Below are 19,617 nucleotides of genomic sequence, written 5' to 3'. Positions count from 1 at the left end.
GGGATTAGAAATTTACTGATTTTGGAGCTGAACTTTACTTATTTCCGTGGGTTTGCTTTGTATTTGTTTTGGGTGAGCGGGTTCATACTAGAAATGATGTTGCATTAGACTGTCTGCAGTTTGGGTTTTTTGCCCTCGTTCTAAATCTGATGACTTTATGTGGTTTTAGATATAGATTGGACAAATGACGAGTGCAGAAGCGGGGGCAGCCACTCTTGGCCCACGATATGCACCTGATGATCCTACTCTTCCGAATCCTTGGAAGGGGCTGATTGATGGAAGCACTGGCCTTATGTATTACTGGAATCCTGAGACCAATGTTACCCAGTATGAGAGGCCTACTGTTATGACTCCACCCTTGAAAATTGGCCCTCCTCCAGTTTCCACACCTAAGCTAGCTCCAATCCCGGCAGCCCACTCAGCACAACCTAATAGTGTGGCGGCACAGATGGGCCAAATACAAGTTCCCCATGGTGGAAAACAGCAGGGGCAGCAAATGAGTCAATTAACTCAACAGCAAGGACAGATAATTGGGCAGCAGCCGGGTTCAATGGTAGCACAGGTTTCTGATCAGAAGGGCTCACAACAACCAGGTCCTCAAATGGGACAGCATGGGCAGTTTATTGCACAGCAGAATAGACCACAGACAATGCAGCATCCAAATCAGCAAGTGATGACTCAAATAGGACAGCAGACGATGCAACACCAAAACTCACAAATGGGACAGCCGCAAGGACATCAATATGCACATCAGCATTTGCGGTATATGGGATATCAACAAAGTGTGCTTCCACATGGGCAACAAAGTTCTCAGCAGCTGGCTCCTCATGGTGCTCAACACCAGGGTCAGCAATATCCAAATCAGGAAGATTATAAAGCAGCAGTTCCCAAAAAAGAAGATGTTGATTTTCAGCTAGGGAACCAAACTGGATTTTCTCCTGCTCAATTTCAACAGATGGGCACATCTTCTCAGAATCAGTCCTCTGGAACTAATTCAGTTCCGATGCCACAGCCAGGTTTTAATTTGGGTCAAGCGCAGCAGTTTACTGGCTCCTCCATCAATATGCCTCAGCCAACCTCTATGGGTCATTCACAGCAAACTGGAACAGATTTGGTTCAGCGGCAGCAGGGTCATAGGTTTCAGAATCAGATGGGCCCATCCGTGATACAGACTAGTATGCCTCTTCCTGCTTTAAATACTGGTTATGAAGATAAACTACATGGCAGATCTGGAAATGATTACTACTTCAATAGTGGCAAAGATGGGCCAATGATGGGTCCACGGCAGCCCTCACTTTCAGCTATACCCATAGTGAGATATCAACTAATGTTTTAATTTCTAGATATATAATGTATATGTTGGCAATATAAAAGTGTTATATTGGTGGCTAATTTGGAAAACTTCTCCTGGTTTGTGCAAATGCCAACTTTTCTTATTTTACACATGCCTGTATAAACACAGGATCATTTTACTACTAGAAATCAAAAGCATGCACCCTGAATAGTTATGCAGTTCATGCTCGTGGTTGGGGTTAATGTTAATTTGAGTGCTTATATGTAGAGGCAGAAGTAAGATGAAGGACATCACGGAATTAACTGTGTCTGTCACATGTCTTCTGACTTTAGTATCCTCCTCACGGGGTAGTCATTTTGGTGTTTGTTCTTGGTTGCTTTCTTATTTCTTATGTTAGTTCATAAATGCATCTCATTTGCACCTAGTGTAAGGTATATCATTCATCATTTACTCTGTTTCTTCCAGTTTTTAAATTGATTTATTGGAAAATTCAAGTCTTTTTATTCATTTTGCATGTGAAGGTTCTGCTTATTCTTTGCACAAATAAATTGGTTATAGATGGCATTTCATAATTCATATGTTAATACAATTTTCTATAATACTGCTTTTCCTCTCAGGAGACGAGGGCAAGTGGTCTGCCACCTCAAAATGCCATACCTGGTCATGGTGGGGGATTCAATCCTATCGGAGGTCATGCAATGCATAACATGTATGGTCATACTGGTCCACCTTATCCAAATAATTCCTTGATGAGGCCCCCATTTGTTGCACCCGTGGATACTAATAATATGTCTCCAGCCGAAGCATACTGCAAACAACATGAAGTCACGGCAACGGTCTGTGTTTCATCTGTTCTTGCTAACATTTTACATGTGTTCGGTGAATTGTGAAAATGTTTGTTAGTTGATAGACAGCGGTTCATGAGCTAGTTGACTAGGATAGAATAAATAATCAATACCTATGTTCTTAAATTTTGGGGTAGTTTCTTGTTAAAGTGCTACAATTCAACTTTTGGAATCTTCTGACAGGGAAGGGAATTGGATAAATATTTTTTGGAATCTTCTTAAGCTTTGTGTGTTTCTTTCATTTCCTTGAATCTGTTCATCTTTTATATCTTTAAAGAGTCGTCTTTGTTTTAATGTTGAAGAAATAATTGCATCAGTTTAGATTAATCTTGACTTCGGTTGTTTACTGAAATGCACAGGGAGACGATGTTCCGGCACCATTCATTAGGTTTGAAGATACTGGTTTCCCTCCAGAGATACTGAGAGAGGTAAGCTTTGCAGATGTTTTGATCCCTAAATTTTGGTTTGGAAATGAAATATGAATGCTTCTTGTACCATCTGGTGGCTTTATAGCTTTTCTTCTCCTTTTTAAATTTATTTTAAACTTAATTCTTTTTGCTTGTCGCAGGTGCGATATCTGCTCCGGAGTAGGAGCAAATGTCGTACGCTACACTGCAATTGGTACACTTACAAATCCAACAATATTCTCATTTTTGGAGGCTGCAAAATGGATAGTAGGAGCCTTTCTTGTACATCTTCTAAAAGGGTGGTTGGCCCTTCATCCAAATCACAATTGATGTGACTGGGACCTTGCTTAATGGCTCAGCCTCTTATTTCTTTATTGCCCTCTTTTGTTGCCTCAAGTTGCTTCCGTAAGCAACATATACTCATGATTTTTTTTGTTAAACTGCATGATAGCCTCTTATTTCTTTATTGCCCTCTTTTGTTTCCTCAAGTTGCTTCTTTATTGCCCTCTTAATTCTAAGAACATTTAGGATCCAATGCAGAATTCTGTTAATTCTCACTATGTACAATTTATACTTTCTTTCAGATTCATTCTGCTGGGTTTTCATCCCCCACCCCAATACAAGCACAGACATGGCCCATTGCACTACAAAGTCAGGACATTGTGGCAATTGCCAAAACTGGTTCTGGTAAAACATTGGGCTACTTGATTCCTGCTTTCATGCTTTTGAGGCAGCGGCGCAACAACCCTCTGAAGGGCCCAACAGTGTTGGTTTTGGCTCCAACCCGGGAGCTTGCTACACAAATACAAGAAGAGGTCATCAAATTTGGCCGATCTTCAATAGTCTCTTGCACGGTGGGGCTTGACTGCTCTTCTTTATTAAAAGAAAAGATTATAATAAAATCTTGCTCATACAGACATGCAGTCAAAATAAGCTCTGTAATTTCCTTTTAACTGAATTTGGTTTTCTGATTTTGTCAAATTTCTCTTCAGTGTTTGTATGGTGGAGCTCCAAAGGCTAATCAGTTGAAAGAGTTAGATCGAGGAGCTGATATTGTTGTGGCAACTCCTGGTCGGCTGAATGACATCCTTGAAATGAAAAAAATTGTGTTTGGGCAGGTGTCACTCCTTGTTCTTGATGAAGCAGATCGAATGCTTGACATGGGATTTGAGCCCCAGATCCGCAAGATTGTTAATGAGATACCTCCTCGCAGACAAACCCTGATGTACACAGCAACGTGGCCCAAATTAGTTAGAAAAATAGCAGCTGACCTTCTTGTCAAACCTGTACAAGTGAACATTGGCAGTGTTGATGAGCTTGCTGCCAATAAGTCTATCACCCAGGTATGCTCCAAAGTCTAAAAGATAATTGATTGGTAGCATTCATGGAAGCGTTAGTCTTGGAATGTTGAGGATTAGGTGCTTTTATTGGAGTTTGGTTGATGGGTCATCATCAAAATATTAAATGTTATACATAGGAAATTGTGATGTTATTGCTCTTATTTTGATTATGATTGCATTTTGGTTTCTTCTTTTTAGATTGACGTAATTAATTATGTTGATTCCTGTTGGTACGGTAAATTTGAAAAATGCTTTGTCCGAGTTCATTGGAAACTATGACACCTTTTTCTGTTATTCCTGGATGTATAGATATTTGGAATTTTAATGTGTCATCCAGGAGTTCAATATTTCTTTGCTTTTGGGGATGACGTATAAATCTCTCGCATAAGCTTACAAATATTTCATGATTTGGCAGTATGTTGAGGTTGTCCCCCAGATGGAGAAAGAGAGGCATCTGGGGGAGATTCTCCAAGCTCAGGAACGTGGTTCAAAGGTTATTATTTTTTGCTCCACTAAGAGGTTGTGTGACCAGCTTGCTCGTAGTCTTGGACGCAACTTTGGAGCTGTTGCATTCCATGGGGATAAATCTCAGACTGAAAGGGACTGGGTCTTGAGTCAGTTCCGAAGTGGGAAATCCCCAATATTAGTTGCCACTGATGTTGCTGCCCGTGGGCTTGACATCAAAGATATAAGGTTGGTTCTTCTCTCCTTTCTGTGTCTGGAACCGTTTTATTCAGTAAATAAAATTATTTTTGTTCATAAAATTTTCTTGCTACAGGGTGGTTATCAATTTTGATTTCCCTACTGGCATTGAGGATTATGTTCACCGAATTGGAAGAACTGGAAGAGCTGGTGCAACTGGAGTGTCTTTCACCTTTTTCTCTGAGCAGGACTGGAAGTATGCCCCTGACTTGATTCAAGTTCTGGAGAGAGCAAACCAGCATGTGCCTCCTGAGGTGCGAGAGATAGCTTCTCGTGGTGGGCCTGGTTTTGGGAAGGATCAAGGCGGAATGAGTAGATTTAATTCTGGTGGTAGGGGTGGGCGCTGGGACAATGGAAGCCGTGGTGGTATGAGGGATGGTAGCTTTGGTGGACGTGGTGGAATGAGGGATGGTGGCTTTGGTGGGCGTGGCGGTATTAGGGATGGTGGCTTTGGTGGGCGTGGTGGAATGAGGGATGGTGGTTTTGGTGGCCCTGGAGGTAGAGGTGAACCATTTTCTGGACGTGGAAACAGAGGACGTGGATTTGGTGGTCCTGCTGGTGGTCAAGGAGGTTGGGGCAGGAATGAAAGAAGCTTGCTTGATCAAAATAATAGTTCTGATGGGAGAGGTAGTGGTCGTGGTCGGGGACGGTTTGATAACAGAAGAGGCATTGCTGATAGGAGTGGTGGCAGAAGCTATAGCCGAAGTCCTTACATGGTTCGGACATGGCGCCATAGTCGTAGTCGCAGCCGCAGCCGCAGTCGTAGTTGGAGTAGGAGTCGAAGCAGAAGTAGAAGCAGGAGCTGGTCACGTGGTCGTAGCCGCAGCTACAGCCGTAGTCCTGGTCAAGGCAGAAGCCATAGCCATGGTCGCCGCAGTCGAAGCAGTAGCCTCAGTTATGACAGATATGAGAAGCCAAACGAACAGAACGTTGAGTGGAAGGATGTTTCAAAGCGGGCATTTGACTCTCCTCCTGCCTCCTACAAACAGAACTTGGATCAGAAGGATGTTGAAAAGCGAGCATTCGATTCTCCTCCTGCTTCCCACGAACAGAACACTGAGCAGAAGGATATTACAAAGCAGGCATTCGATTCTCCTCCTGTTTCCAGCATGTCTCCTGGCGGACAAGGCACTTTAGGGTTTGAAAATAGTTCTATAGAACCATTACAAACATTTGAAAGTGCTGAGCTGCCTCAAGGAGAAGCGAGTGCAGGCCAAGTGCATCAGTCGATGACCGAGCCCTAATCCTGTTTTTGCAGCTAGGCAATTGGTTGACCCCGACTAATGTTGGTGCCCGCTTCCTAAAGAGACGAAGCAGATAATGTTTTTAAGATCAGGTTCAGAATGATGAAAATAATAATCAAACCAGCTGTGACATTACATGATCTGCTGCTATTGGGAGTTTCTGTTTTAGGAGCGCCAAACAATATAGATATTTTGGTATGGCATGGTAGCACATTCTCTTGAATACTGAACTTTAATGTTGTGGGATGTGCAGTATCATGTTGTTGGATGAACTGCCTTGCTTATTCATTTGCATTGGACTGCATCATGAATTTGTTATATTTCTAGGAGAATATTTTGAATTCTTGTTTCTCATTATATAAACCAAGGAACTTCAACTAAATAATCTTGAGTAGTTCTTTCTTTTATGTAGTTTCATGTATGCACGCATGCATTCATGTGTGTATGCATGGGAGAAATGAGAAAGGAATTTCACTTTTGTCTGCAAAAAAATAAAAAAGTTGGGGAAGGAAGAATCATCCCACAATTCATTCCTGGTGGGTTGAAATGTCCAATATTATTCGTTGATTATTTATTATTTTATTATTAAGAAAGAAAGGCATCTAATTAAATCTACAATATATTATTTATATGTTCTTCCACAAGCAAAGATAAATGAGATTTCCTCAATGGAATCCTTATCGCAATCCCAATTCCCCCTTCTCTTCGTCTTGCTGAAGCCGATACCTACCAATGGAACCTTCCGATTACATAATTTATTTTCAATCTATACATCTTTTGAGATAATTTGAATCATTTTAAGTTCGAATTAATAATCAAATTCAAATCTGTTTTAAGATTTGATCATTTTAGCTCAAATTCGTTTTCAGATTTGAATTTGTAGGTTTAAGTTGTTCGCTTTATGAGATCAAAGTTAGGTTCATGTTTATTAGATTAGATATTTTCAGGTCAAATTAAAACTGACTTACTTAAATAGATAAAGTATTATAGAAATTAATAAATTATGATAATCATGATCATTAAGTTTTTAAAATTATAAAATAGTTATTAGATTTATTAAATTATTATAAAATAATCATATGTTTTATTAAATTTAATAACTATTTTACAACCATTCAATAAAATCTAATAACTATTTTATAACATAAATAATAATATTTATATTTGATATTAACACATAAATCCGGATAACATGAATAATCATTCAGTCTCAGCTATTATGAAATCCCTATATTTAATCACAGCACCAGGCAGATATATTTATAGAAGGATTTGAACTCTTACATCGACAAAATCACATTATGACGTCCGTCAGTCACCAACCATTCCTATTCTCACAGATGATAGAACACGGTCGACACAAGATGTTATTTCTTTGTCCTTTTTAGAAAACACATGATTGGATTGTCCTTCCAAAACAGTCACAGCAGGTAGCTCTAGAAGCTGAAGCCAACCGACGACGTTTCAAGACAGTGGTAATATCGATATTAACGAAACCACTTGCGTCCATTATCGTCAAGTAACTCTCCGGTTTTGCTCTTTTAACCCACACCATCAGAACCGCCCTTTTGAACTCTATCCTGTCACCTTCCCTTTTTTATATATGTTTTTAAAGAATATACTCTTTTTTTTAATAGGGTTAGGGTTTCTAATATAAGGAAATCTCTCGGAAAACCCATTTCTTTCTCTGTAAGTTTCAGGAATTTTCTTCCAGGTCAACTAAAGCTTAGATTCTTTGATTTTTCCGGTAAAATTCTCTCTTCCTGAAGCTTTTTTTTTTTAACTTTGTACCCTCGAACTTGATTTTCTTTGATTGATTTTCTTATCCCCTTTTTCGTTATAACTGGAGACCGGAAAACTTGAAGTTTTTCCTTATAGATTTGATTCGCAGCTAGATTTTGTGGTGCTCTGGTTGAGCTTGTTATTATTTTGTTGACTTGCTTATGATGAAATGCGTGTATTTGGAGAAAAAAAGGTGTTTGATTCTTTGAGTGTTGCAAAGTTGTTTCTTGGAATTTCTTCAGGTAATTTTGAGAATTTCAGTTGTTGCTTTGGGGATTTTCAGCAGTTGCCGACTTATGACGCGTTTTACCCCTTTTTCTTGTTCTCTTTCTAGTTCTAAATCTAATAGCTAAATGGAATCCGCTTCGGCTTCGTGTATTCCATTGCTTGCCTTTTCATTTGTTTTTATCTACTGTTTTTTCTTCTACTTTTTGTTTTCTTGATCAAGGGATTTCGTTTGGGTGATGGTGGTGGTTTGATCGACTAAGATAGAAAAGCCTCTTTTTTTAGTGTTGTAACAATGGAGTTGTTCTGATTATGTGCTACGGACTTTACTATGAATTGTTTTCTCCCCTTCCATGTAGGTATGGGAAGGGGAATGTGTTTTGCTTGAAATTTATTTGTTACTTAATACTAGTCTTGCTCATTTTCACTTTCTCATGTAGGTATAATTGTATTATCAATGACATTTTTGGTGTATTGAATTTCAGATTTGAAATTCTCTGCTAAACCCGCAAGACAAGTTCACTTCTTGAACTAGTAGAAGTTATGTATCAGGAAGGAGTCCCTGAGCTTGTTATTGATCAGGAAATGTACTATCCTACAACCACCAGCTATGGATATTATTGTACAGGTAATATAAATGCTTCAATTTTATTGTACACGGTGATGTGATTACTTTTAAAATCTCAAGTACACTGTTGATTGCAATTGCATAGGTTTTGAATCACCAGTTGATTGGGAGGACCACCAGAATATTTTAGTTGCGGATGGTCCAGAAGTCCAATATGCGGTGGGTAAACTAATCTTTTTAACTCTTTAGTTGATACATTTTTGTAGTCGAACTCAGATGTGCATCCAAGATGAGTTGTTCTTAGTGATTTATTGTTTCAAATTTGCTTAAGGCCTACTTTCTCTTCTTCAGGGTGCCCAAACTGAACCTTTGCCTTATGTATATTATACACCTAGTTATGGATATGCACAGTCTTTGTACAACCCATACAATCCTTACATACCTGGTGCTGTGATTAGTGACGGCCCGTTTCTAGGAGCGCAACAATATTATGCTATTCCCCCTTATCAAAGCCCAGTATCTCCAACTGCCTATGTTCCGGTGTTCATTCAACCAGATGAAATTCCAAATAGTTCAACGGACTCTTTGTTAGACACTCATGCATTGGTTGGTACTAGACCTGATGGAAGAGGAGCTAAAGATAACCTTCCTTCAGCATCTGCAGCCCTTTCCAGAAAATCTGCTCCAAATCAGGCAGATTCCTTGAGCAGGGTGACAGGTGGAAAAAGTAAGAATTATGCGATCCAGGGAAGCATTCCTGATAGTTCTGGGTCAGCTTCAGCACAGCCTCATCAGGTACATATGCATAGTTTCTATTTTATGTTTATATTGAATTGTATTTTCTTGATTTTTGACGTAAATGCTATGATATTTCACTGGGTGCCCTATTTGAAGTTTCTCGTACTAATTATCTTTGCAGATTAGAGTTGCTTCTGGTTCCATTCATCCCATTGGCAACATTCCTGGTGGGAAACTTCCATCTTACCATAATCAATTAAAAACGGACTTACCAGTTGGTAATGCCATTTCTGACTATTATGGGGTAAGTGCACCAGGACGTGCTGCTCTGGATAAACTTCGACCAAAGATCCACGTTGGCAAGGTTTTCAATGATGCAAATGGCTTCCCTGATAAATGGGCTGAACAGAATCGAGGTCCTAGAATCAACAGATCAAAAAACCAACTTGTGGTTAAAGCCTACACAAGTAAAGCAGGAAATTGTGATGCCGAAGGAAACATCATTATCTATACTGACCAATATAACAAGGATGATTTTCCAGTTGACTATGTTGACGCCAAGTTTTTTGTAATAAAATCATATAGCGAGGATGATGTACACAAGAGCATTAAATACAATGTTTGGTCCTCTACACCCCATGGGAATAAGAAACTGGAGAATGCTTTTGAAGATGCACAAAAAATAGCTGCAGGGAGACCTAGCAGCTGCCCAATTTTCCTCTTCTTTTCTGTGAGTTCTGTACCTGTTTGGCTATTAGGGGATTTGTGTCAATTTTAACCCATTTTAGATTTTTGTTAACTGGAAGTAGTCTCTGTGATCATATGGTACTTTGTCCACGCAGGTTAATGCCAGTGGACAATTCTGTGGTGTAGCGGAGATGATTGGTCCAGTTGACTTCCAGAAGGATATGGATTTTTGGCAGCAAGATAAGTGGAGTGGAAGCTTCCCTGTCAAGTGGCACATCATTAAAGATGTTCCAAACAACCATTTTAGACACATCATATTAGGGAACAACGAAAACAAGCCAGTAACTAATAGCAGGGATACACAAGAGGTATGTTTAGAGCTTTAGCTTTTTCTAACTAAAGGCAAACAATAAATATCAAACTTGGTTTACTGTTTTCTTGAAAACTTCATTTCTCCCATGACCCAACATTCCTATGTGGGCTTGTGAAGTTCGAGTTGTTTACTCCAGGATTATGATCTTGATGATATCATGTTATTTTGTTTCTTATAAAGTGTTATGCCAATGCCAGATAATGTACGTGCAAGGTATGGAGATGTTGAAAATATTCAAAAATCATGTGATGAAGACTTCTCTCCTTGACGACTTTATGTACTATGAAAATCGTCAGAGAATCATGCAGGATGAGAGAGCCATGCAGCTAATTAAAAGTTTGGAGAGCCCAGTCCTACCACCTGTGAGTGCATTCAATCCTGCCAATAAGCTAAACCACGTTGAGCTACTTCTAAATGAAAATGAGAGAAGTATCAAGCAAAGGGATCCTGAACTATTGAGGGCAATTGTTCCTTCATCAAGTCAGCAGGTTCCTTCGGATTTGGATATGACTAATGAAAGATCAACGAATGGAAGTTTAGAGCGAATTGCAGCTGAAGCTATAGATGATGCATCTAATTTAACCATTAGCTCTCTCAACATAAATTCAAAGCAGGATGAGTCTAAATTCTCCACAAATGCTGCTACGAAAACTGATGCTGCTGAGGTGGTAAACGTAGGATCAGTGAAGGTAAAAGTCAATAGATTTACTGAATCACCTGGTGTTCTAACTGTTGGTACTATTCCTCTAAATCCCAAGACCCTACAGCTTGATGAAGGGGGTATTTATGCTAAAAAGGGTAAGTAACCGTGCTGAGGCAGTGTCGACCGTTGGATCTTATTCTCGACTGGAACATACTGAAACCTGGTGTAGTGATGGTGGCAGTGTTGACTGTTGTAAACCTGAGTGTATCATCATTGTTCCTTGTTACAGGCTGGTTAATCTATAAGTAACATGATCAGGTCAGCTTTTGCATGCTGCTGGTTCTTTTAGCCCCTTAATTACCCAAGCTGGCTTCAAATCCGTCAATACTCAAATACAGTGTTTTCGCTTTTTGTTTGGAAAGGTTTGTCTCCGAATAAATATTTTCATTTCAATAATTGATAAAAAGAATCCTCTTTTGCTTTTAGAAAAAGATGAGATAGCATTGGAATTGTTTCCTTTATTACACTTTCTTGCTTTTGTCATTTGTATTGTTAACATTACATTTTATCATCTATTTGTATTTACTTGTTCCGTTAAATAAGGGTGAAACTCTGCTTTTGGTCCTATTATGCTTATCTCTGTATTTTAAATTTGGTCTTTATAATTTTAAGGTCGATTAGCACACTCTGAAATCGGTAAGACTTTTGAGAACAGTGCCGTCCGCTGCTCGTCATGGTTCCACAGCCGTTGCCTCGTTCACGTCCTCCGGGGATCATGATTTCATGGACTCCACTTGTACCGTTGGCAAGGAATCCACTTCCATGATTGTGTACGAGTTAAGCAGTTCAAACTTGATTCGGTCAAAGCTTGGATTTGAGCTCGAGACTTTAACGAGTTGAGTTTAGAAAAGTCTAACTCGACTCGAGACTTTAACGAGTTAGGTCGAGTAAACTACATCTTGAATCGATAAATTAGCGAGTAACTCGTTAATTTTTTTATATAATTCTTTTTGTAGTTATTTAAAAAATATTTATTTCATTTAAAAATTACTAATTTACTATTAGATAATAAAATAGATGTTAAATTTTTTTTAACAGGCACGAGTCGAGCACTGCTTAATTGTGATCGACTCGCTCGATAAACACCCCCAAGTCGGTGTCTTTTACTCCAACTCCGATCCCCTTGAACACGAGAGAGACGACGGATATGCGCTTTGGAACATTTCGTCAAGGTTTTCGATATACGTCGGAATAAACTGGGAATTATCGTCTTCCCCCTCTTATCTCAATATGGATCCTCGATGTTCTCCTCGATCTCGGAATTTGCTGCACTTCTGTTCCGATGACTCCAATGGTCATATTTATGCGTACTACGTGGATGGTAAATCATGACCACACGGGTGCTTATTGTTTGTCTGGTACAAGATGTTCTTTAATGGCGTATGATATGGTCGACAACAAATGGCTTATCGTCAAGTTATAATGGGAGTTTCCAGTTGGTGTGTCGGATTGTTCTAATCTGTATGCCATTTTGACAAATGACCAATTCTGTTTAGCTTTGTACGGTTTGTCATATAAGATTTTTAAATATATTAAAGTCTACATTTGTTACAATTCTAAAGAGATTCGTATCACTTAATCTCTCATCACTGTAATTTCAAAGCAGCTATTCTTTAAATATATAAGAATCCAAGTGTCGAAGTAGTAATGTAAAATCTCAAAATTCAGGTTACCAAAATTAAAACTCTAGTCGAATAGTCTATTTAAATTTCTTAATTTTCTGGACAGTTTTTAATGATTTTCAGAGTATTATATGTCGAAACTGTTTTTTGTAGACTCGAAAAATATTTAAAATGTATATGTGTTTCAAAAATGCTCCAAAAATAAAGATCTTTTTATTCTAAAATGAAATATTAAAAAAATGGTTAACATAACTATTTAAAACGTTATGGATACTTTTTAGCATTATGCCTGATATATATTGATAGTTTAGTTTAGGATGAATTTAGAATGTTCAGGAATGATATTAAAAAATTTAAAGACCAATTTAAAATGAGGATAATAGTTGATGAACGATTGGTACAATTAACTCTATTTATTTAATACGATACATAATAATTATATATTTGTCCCTAAAATCTAATATATCTCATTTTTACTTGTGTATTTTTATTTTCATCTTCCTCCCGAAGCCGCTCTTCTTTCCCCCGGCCATCGGCTCAGCTATAGTGGAACTCAACCTCATCACATCACTCATGTTTTGCTTCTTACAGTAAAGTCCCCCCTCTTTTAAACCATTCGTTAGGAGTTTTTGCTTTGTTCCCCCCCCCCCGCTCAATCCCACTCTGTTTTCTTTAATTGTGTTTAGTCCGGTGACCGATCGTATAAAACAATTTGAACTTTTTAATTACTTTTCTTCAAAAAAAAAAAAAAAGAGAGGAAATTTTGAGACACTGATGGTTTTTGCATTGCATATACATGACTGATTCGCACTCCTTTTCCCCCTATTAATTTTGAAGCTGATCTGCTACTGCATGTATTTCTCAGCAGCATTTAATCAATACCCAAAGTTCTATTTTGCTTAAAGATCCTTCGCCATGACGAGATATATAAATGGGAAAGGTTCGTCGAGTCAGGAGGGGCAGAATCAGCCAATAGTGCCGAAGCCTGAGATGTTGGATTTTGATTTCCCTGAGGATGCACTCTATTCTCAGCATGTTGGGGTATAATTTCACTTTGACTGCCCTTTTTTAAAGTAATCTCCTTTTAATCATTGTTGCCGTTGCATGAAAACATTTCCCCTTGAATATTTTCCCTCTTTGCGTATCTTTAGTTCCGAGTATAATGTAATGGATGTTTATTTTGGTAGCTAAAATGGGCTTAAAAATTCAACCGAATTCTTTACCTTCTCTGACATTCCATTGTTGTCTTAAAGCTTCTGTTTCGTTTCTCTTCTGTTACTTGATTTCAGGACAATGTTGCAAGTTCATCAGGAAGCAATGTGAGATCATTTTTCATTGGGATGGGATTTTCACCATCTCTCGTTGACAAAGTCATTGAAGAAAAGGGTATGTAATGCATTAACATACATCCTAATTAATGTCTTTAATATCCTAAAATTTCATTGTAGAGAAAGGAAAATTCTTATAAAGCATCTTGTCCTAAATTAGGTGAAGATGATGCTGACTTGTTACTGGAGACTCTTACTGAATATTCTGTAAGTGATAAGACATTATACAGTGTAATGTAGATTTTCTTTAGGCATTAGAGAACTTTTCAAAGTAGTCCTCGACGTTGTTTCATTTCAATATATGAATTTCTTTTGGTTTAAAAACTAATCTCTTTAGGAGTTCCTGTGAAAATCTTTCTTCATCATCATCGTCATCATTCTATGTCTCACATTTTCGTTGTTGTTTGTGAATGCTGAGAACTTAGAAGCACATGACATCATGAGCTCAACCATGTTGCCAGTGGCTAATTTGCAGTTTAAACCAAAATGAACTTTTGTTCTTTAAGATGCAAACTCTTAACTGTTAAATGTGGCCTTCGATGGAATGAAATAGGATGTTCAAAAGACAAATTCTCAGTCAGCAGGCCATCTCAATAACTCGTTTGTTGGCGAGGACGCAGGAAGTTATCCCCAGATTTACAATTATATTCAACCAAAAGATGTAAGTTGTTCTTAATAGATCTTCTTGTTTTCCCCATCAGACCAGATCGATTCATTTTCTTTGTCTTGGGCATTTTACTCTCTTCTTGTTGTTTTTATAATTTCTTTGTTAATACCTAGCAAGTAACTATTATTCTTTAGATTGGAACCAGTCATGCTACATTGACTCCCCTTTTCTTATATAACATTAAAGATGAAAAGAAAGAAAGAGTAGATATCTATGGAACTTTGAGTAGATATCTATCACGAGACTATTTGAGTAAATATCCATGGAACTTTGAAATTTATGGCTTTGGAGACAATAGTAAATCTATCCAATTTAAACTCTTTTCAGTATGAAATGTTTTGAAAATCTACATTTTGGGGTATTTGTGAAATTCATAGGTAAGGCAACCATTGGCTTTGAGACCAAGACCAAATTATGAATTTGCTATAATCCCTTCTTTTGAGACTAATTATTTCCCTTTCTGTCTTCCGAGTTCTTGTGGAGCCAGATTCTTTCCCTCTTCCCTCTCAGTTATACACTGGTGGGCTTTGATGAATTTAATATTTGCTTAATACCATAGTGTTTTCAGTATTGTCTGTGTCAATCTCTATTATAATTTTTTTATATACTTTTTGGTTATATTTAAACAATATATCTAACCTGCCATCTCTTTTCTTCTTCTTCTTCTTCTTCTATTTTTTTATTTCAGGAGCCAGATGTATTCGATGATGAAGATCTTATTGACAAAAGAGCATCTTTACTGATGATGCATTTTTCTGTAGATGAAGTCGAATTTGCATTGGATAAGCTTGGTTTGTAGAAATTTTGTAGAAGCATTTTTACTTTGTATTTTCAAATGCTCTTTTTTCTACTTATGTTTTTGCACCTTGGTTCAATCATTGTTGTCATTCAAAACATTATTTTCTGTTCCTCCATCTTTTTGCGGAACTTTAACAAGGAAGTAGAGTGGATAATTCCCTTTATTTGAGGTTTGTTTATGTAGCTTGTCTTTTTTTTTTTTCTCACTATTTCTAATTTCAGGTGAAGATGCTCCCTTAAATGAATTAGTGGACTTCATTACCGCTGCTCAAATAGCAGAAAAACTTGAGGAGGAATCGGAAGATTCACTCAGCTGTGGGGAAGAAAATGATCAGGTTTTTAATGTACAAACTTGTTATGCTAATTGATCTGAGAACACTTTCTCTCTTTTACAACTTTTGTTATGTAGTTTTTCATTTCACCAGTTCAAGCTCTGAAGGAGATCGATGATAATCTTATATCTTTATGCATATAATATTTCTGGAAACATTAATATAATGTAATATATATAAGTCCGAGTGAAATAAGATGCAATTTCCTTGTTTCCTTGCATTTCTAGAGTAGCTAATAACTTCTCCATATGATCACCAGAATGATACTAATGAAACTCTGTTTGGGACTATGGAGAAGACACTTTCTTTGCTTGAGATGGGTTTCTCGGAGAACGAGGTTTCAATTGCGATTGAGAAGTTCGGTGAGTAGTTATTCTGACAACATTTTTTGAATGATCATGAATGTCATTTGGCGTATAGAATCCATAAATATAAAGCATACTATATTTCTTAATCCCGGAGCTGGTTATGTTACTTACATCTGTAGGGTATCATTTCCTGCTGTTAGTTTGAGATTAAAAATGCATTTCATATTTTGAAGTCGCGGATATTTATTTAAATAGTTTGTAATTGCTAGACAAGATTTCCAAGATGCTCTTTAGAGGTTTAATGGTAATGAAGTCTTTTCTTATTTCTGTTTACAATTATTCCTGCCTTTGCTTTATAGCTAATAATTTGCATGATTGGTGTCCTTTAATACTTATTTAACCTGTAGATGCCGATCAATTCACTTGCATTTTTTTCATTACAAAGGACCTCTGTGTTACTCACCTTACTTTGGATGTTGAATTGTTGGTTTTTTTTTTTTTGTTCTGCAGGTTCCGATGTTCCAATTACAGAACTTGCAGATGCCATGTTCACCGGTCATCTTTCTCATAGCTATGTCGAAAGTAAAAAGGTTCACAATAATGTTGAATTTTCTAGTTGATATGCTCCATTTCAGTGCATAATGGCATGGTTATGCATTCATTGAAGCTCTATGATAAAAAGTTCTGCTTGGACTTTTTTCCTTTTAATTTTTGTGCTTTCTTCCATAATATTACAGCCGATTTAGCCGGTTTTCATGGTAAAGAAACTTTTACATTGTCATTGCAGTTAAAATTAGCGGCTTCAGGCGGTGGGTTGATACATAATCTGGATGATAAAGCAGAAGTTAAAACTGAGGATTGCAGTGCTGCTTCTGTTCCTCAGTCGGGAAATATCAACCTTGGGGAATCTTCTTCAAACGGGAAAAGACCGAAAGAAGAGAGTCTGGATGATGTCCTGGTTTCTACTCCTCCGAAGAAGCAATCTCTTAATGAGAAAAAACGCGAAGGGAAACGACCAAAGCAAGCCTATGTAGATAATGCAAGTCCTTTCGTTGATCCAGCATGGCTTGAAGAGAAAATAGGCCTTGATTACCCCTAGTTTCGAGATACCCAGACCTTTCAAAACCAATTCGTGCAAGACTGTGAACAAGGCGGTAGCAAAAGCGCCATATTTTCTGTATGGAAATGTTGTCAACTTGCCTTATGATGGTTGGGTCAAGATTTCACAGTTCTTGTACGGGATCGAGCCTGAATTTGTGAACTCAATCCTTTTCGGCTTTTAATAGAAATGAAGGCTATGTACACAATCTTCCAGCCGAAAACAGGTTTCACATTCGTCCGAGGTCACCGTTGACCATACAGGATGCAATACCGCATACATTGAAGTGGTGGCCATCTTGGGATACAAGGAAACACCTGAATTGCATGGGGTCTGAAGTTCTAGGAGCATCAACGTTGAGCGATAGGCTTGGGGGCATCTTATCCAGTTCTCGAGGAATACTCACAACGGAGCAGGAGAAACATATTCTTCGTCAATGCCAAAAATCGAATCTCATTTGGATCGGTCTATACAAGCTTTGCCTCGCGCAGCCTGAACATTGGGAACGCATACTCGGCTACCCATCCAAACACTCAAGCTTTGGAGAATGACTTGACTCGAAGGCTACACTTACTCCAGGAATCTTTCCAAACCGACACCTTGGGTTATCATCTCTCGGTATTGAAGCCGATGTATCCTGGAGGTTTAACAATGTTATCTGTTTTCAGTGGCATCGGTGGAGCTGCAGTCGCATTACATCGGCTTGGCATCCGCTTGAAAGGCGTTGTGGCAATAGAGACTTCGGAAGTAAAGAAAAAGATTCTTCAGAATTGGTGGCAAAAGACGGGACAAACCGGGGGAGCTGGTGATAATAGAAGACATCCAAAAGCTAACGAGTAAAAGACTGGAGAGCCTGTTAGCTAAGCTAGGAGGTATCGACCTGATAATCTGTCAAAACTCGAACATGAAGAGTGTGAACGAAGATACTCTGCCGGGTTTCGACTTCTCGATGTTTAATGAATTCGTTCGTGTATTGCAACGTGTTAGAAGTATGATGCAACGGAGGAGCGGCGGTAGTAGCAGCCGCAGCTAACTTCGATGTCCGATATCTATGTACTTGTTATAATCTTAATATGTTAAAAGCAGGAGAACCTTGGTCTCGTACTGGCTTGCCTTAACAAATAAACCGTGGCTAAACATGCAAAGCTCCGGGGGGCAGGCAACATGCTGGTTGCTGGCCTTGTTAGACAGATTTGACATGACGACGACGACGACGACATGTTTGGTTCATGGTTGGAAAAATCGAATTTGAATCGGTTAGGTTTTTATTCTTATAAGAATAAAAATATGAAAATGAAATAAGATATAGTAAAAGATATATTTTGTAAAATTAAAAATTGATTTTTGGCCGGTTCTCTAATTTTTAAGTTTAATTTATTAATTTGAACTGTAGGACTAATTGATTCTAATTAAACTTATAAAATAACCAATCTAGACATGTGGTTTGTAGAGAAAATTAAAGGTTTTTTTTTTTCAATTGAGACGAGACCAGTTGAAAACCTAAAAAAAAACAAAAAAAATAATTTTCTCATCTCGTTATCATCTCTAAATTAATGCTTCCTCTCTCTTACTCAAATTGTACTTTATTAACACTTTTTGGTCGATTTATAAAATTAAGGAATTGTAATTTTAAAATATAAATATAAAAAAAGTGTCGTTCTAATTAGAGTGAGATAATCTAACTTTCATATCGAGGTTGGGTTATATTTGTTGTAGCTTACTTTTTTTATTTAATGAAAATCTAACTTTTATTTATAAGAATATATCTAAACTCATTATTTTCTTAGTTTATTAGTAACGTTTACACTATAAATTTAAGGGTGAAGTGCATAAATGGTCATTCGACTACATGGTGTTGTTTTGTTGAATTCTCTGATTATTAAAAGTTACAAAATGGTTCATCGATAATAAGACGTTGTTTTGTTAAGTCTTCAACTATTAAAAGTTACAAAATAATCATTCGACTATTCATATATTCCAAACTCGTTCTTTTTTATTAAAAAATTAACAGTCATGAGTTGAACGTTAATATGCTGATTGAGATATGATAAAATCATATTTTAATATTTACGACATTGTCGTAGCTTTCAAATATTGCCACTACACAATGTTTAAGCATTGACTAAATGACATGATGTAAACGGAGAGTCGGAGGACGAGCTTGGAACATATGAATAGTCAAGCGACTATTTCGTAACTTTTAATAGTCGGAAGACTTAATAAAACAGTGCTCTATAATCGAAGAACGATTTATAACTTTTAATAATTAGAAAACTCAATAAAATAATACCTTATAGTCGAATATCATTGATGTACTTTACTATAAATTTAACTATTTAATCTTAAATCTTTAAAAAAAAATAGTCATTGAAATTATTTTGTGATTTCACATCCACCGTCACGCCTCTTGTTTAGGTGGGTTGGGCATGTTTGTTTTGACCACTCACAGACTTGAACTAGGGCACCTTGTCCTTTCTTCTTCCTAATTGTTGGTACCACCATTTTAATAATATCACCCTTTTTCTGCTTCTGAGCATTTAATTCTTATAATAAAG

General features: G+C 37.5%; 3 protein-coding genes across 4 annotated transcripts; all 3 read left to right on the top strand.

Annotated features, from left to right (window-relative positions):
• Nucleotides 1–169: 169 nt before the first annotated feature.
• Nucleotides 170–6,098, top strand: LOC120218489 (DEAD-box ATP-dependent RNA helicase 46-like). Of its 2 annotated transcripts, none has more exons than XM_039215402.1 (7): nt 170–1,312; nt 1,912–2,130; nt 2,499–2,567; nt 3,131–3,400; nt 3,539–3,889; nt 4,302–4,579; nt 4,665–6,098. In XM_039215402.1, the coding sequence occupies exons 1-7, from the start codon at nt 185–187 to the stop codon at nt 5,830–5,832; spliced, it is 3,483 nt and encodes a 1,160-aa protein (XP_039071333.1). In that variant the 5' UTR covers nt 170–184; the 3' UTR covers nt 5,833–6,098. The 2 variants fall into 2 exon arrangements, with proteins under 2 accessions (XP_039071333.1, XP_039071332.1); XM_039215401.1 differs by having other exon boundaries at nt 1,897–2,130.
• A 1,360-nt stretch (nt 6,099–7,458) lies between these two features.
• Nucleotides 7,459–11,266, top strand: LOC120218488 (YTH domain-containing protein ECT4-like). The gene is made up of 7 exons (XM_039215400.1): nt 7,459–7,579; nt 8,325–8,467; nt 8,553–8,626; nt 8,759–9,202; nt 9,327–9,875; nt 9,988–10,200; nt 10,403–11,266. The coding sequence occupies exons 2-7, from the start codon at nt 8,383–8,385 to the stop codon at nt 11,009–11,011; spliced, it is 1,974 nt and encodes a 657-aa protein (XP_039071331.1). The 5' UTR covers nt 7,459–7,579; nt 8,325–8,382; the 3' UTR covers nt 11,012–11,266.
• A 1,751-nt stretch (nt 11,267–13,017) lies between these two features.
• On the top strand, nt 13,018–18,217 carry LOC120218487 (probable inactive DNA (cytosine-5)-methyltransferase DRM3). Its single transcript, XM_039215399.1, is given in 14 exon segments — nt 13,018–13,120; nt 13,399–13,571; nt 13,820–13,916; nt 14,019–14,065; nt 14,412–14,519; nt 15,214–15,316; nt 15,546–15,658; nt 15,915–16,017; nt 16,474–16,553; nt 16,751–17,053; nt 17,055–17,224; nt 17,226–17,594; nt 17,596–17,857; nt 17,859–18,217. Coding segments are annotated over 13 exon segments (2,118 nt in total). The 5' UTR covers nt 13,018–13,120; nt 13,399–13,445; the 3' UTR covers nt 18,096–18,217.
• The last annotated feature ends 1,400 nt before the right edge of the window (nt 18,218–19,617 follow it).

Source organism: Hibiscus syriacus, unplaced genomic scaffold, assembly GCF_006381635.1.
Source record: "Hibiscus syriacus cultivar Baekdansim isolate YM2019G1 unplaced genomic scaffold, ASM638163v2 tig00110198_pilon, whole genome shotgun sequence".
Taxonomy (NCBI): domain Eukaryota; kingdom Viridiplantae; phylum Streptophyta; class Magnoliopsida; order Malvales; family Malvaceae; genus Hibiscus; species Hibiscus syriacus.
This window is presented reverse-complemented; position numbering and strand designations above follow the sequence as displayed.

Bases quoted from the DNA above. Each gene is read 5' to 3' on its own strand.
- LOC120218488 (XM_039215400.1), top strand. From the start codon at position 8,383: ATGTATCAGGAAGGAGTCCCTGAGCTTGTTATTGATCAGGAAATGTAC. The intron at 8,627-8,758 runs GTGGGTAAACTA...TCTCTTCTTCAG, and splicing joins GTCCAGAAGTCCAATATGCG to GGTGCCCAAACTGAACCTTT. The intron at 9,876-9,987 runs GTGAGTTCTGTA...TTGTCCACGCAG, and splicing joins CAATTTTCCTCTTCTTTTCT to GTTAATGCCAGTGGACAATT.
- LOC120218489 (XM_039215401.1), top strand. From the start codon at position 185: ATGACGAGTGCAGAAGCGGGGGCAGCCACTCTTGGCCCACGATATGCA. The intron at 1,313-1,896 runs GTGAGATATCAA...TTTCTATAATAC, and splicing joins CACTTTCAGCTATACCCATA to TGCTTTTCCTCTCAGGAGAC. The intron at 2,131-2,498 runs GTCTGTGTTTCA...TGAAATGCACAG, and splicing joins AACATGAAGTCACGGCAACG to GGAGACGATGTTCCGGCACC.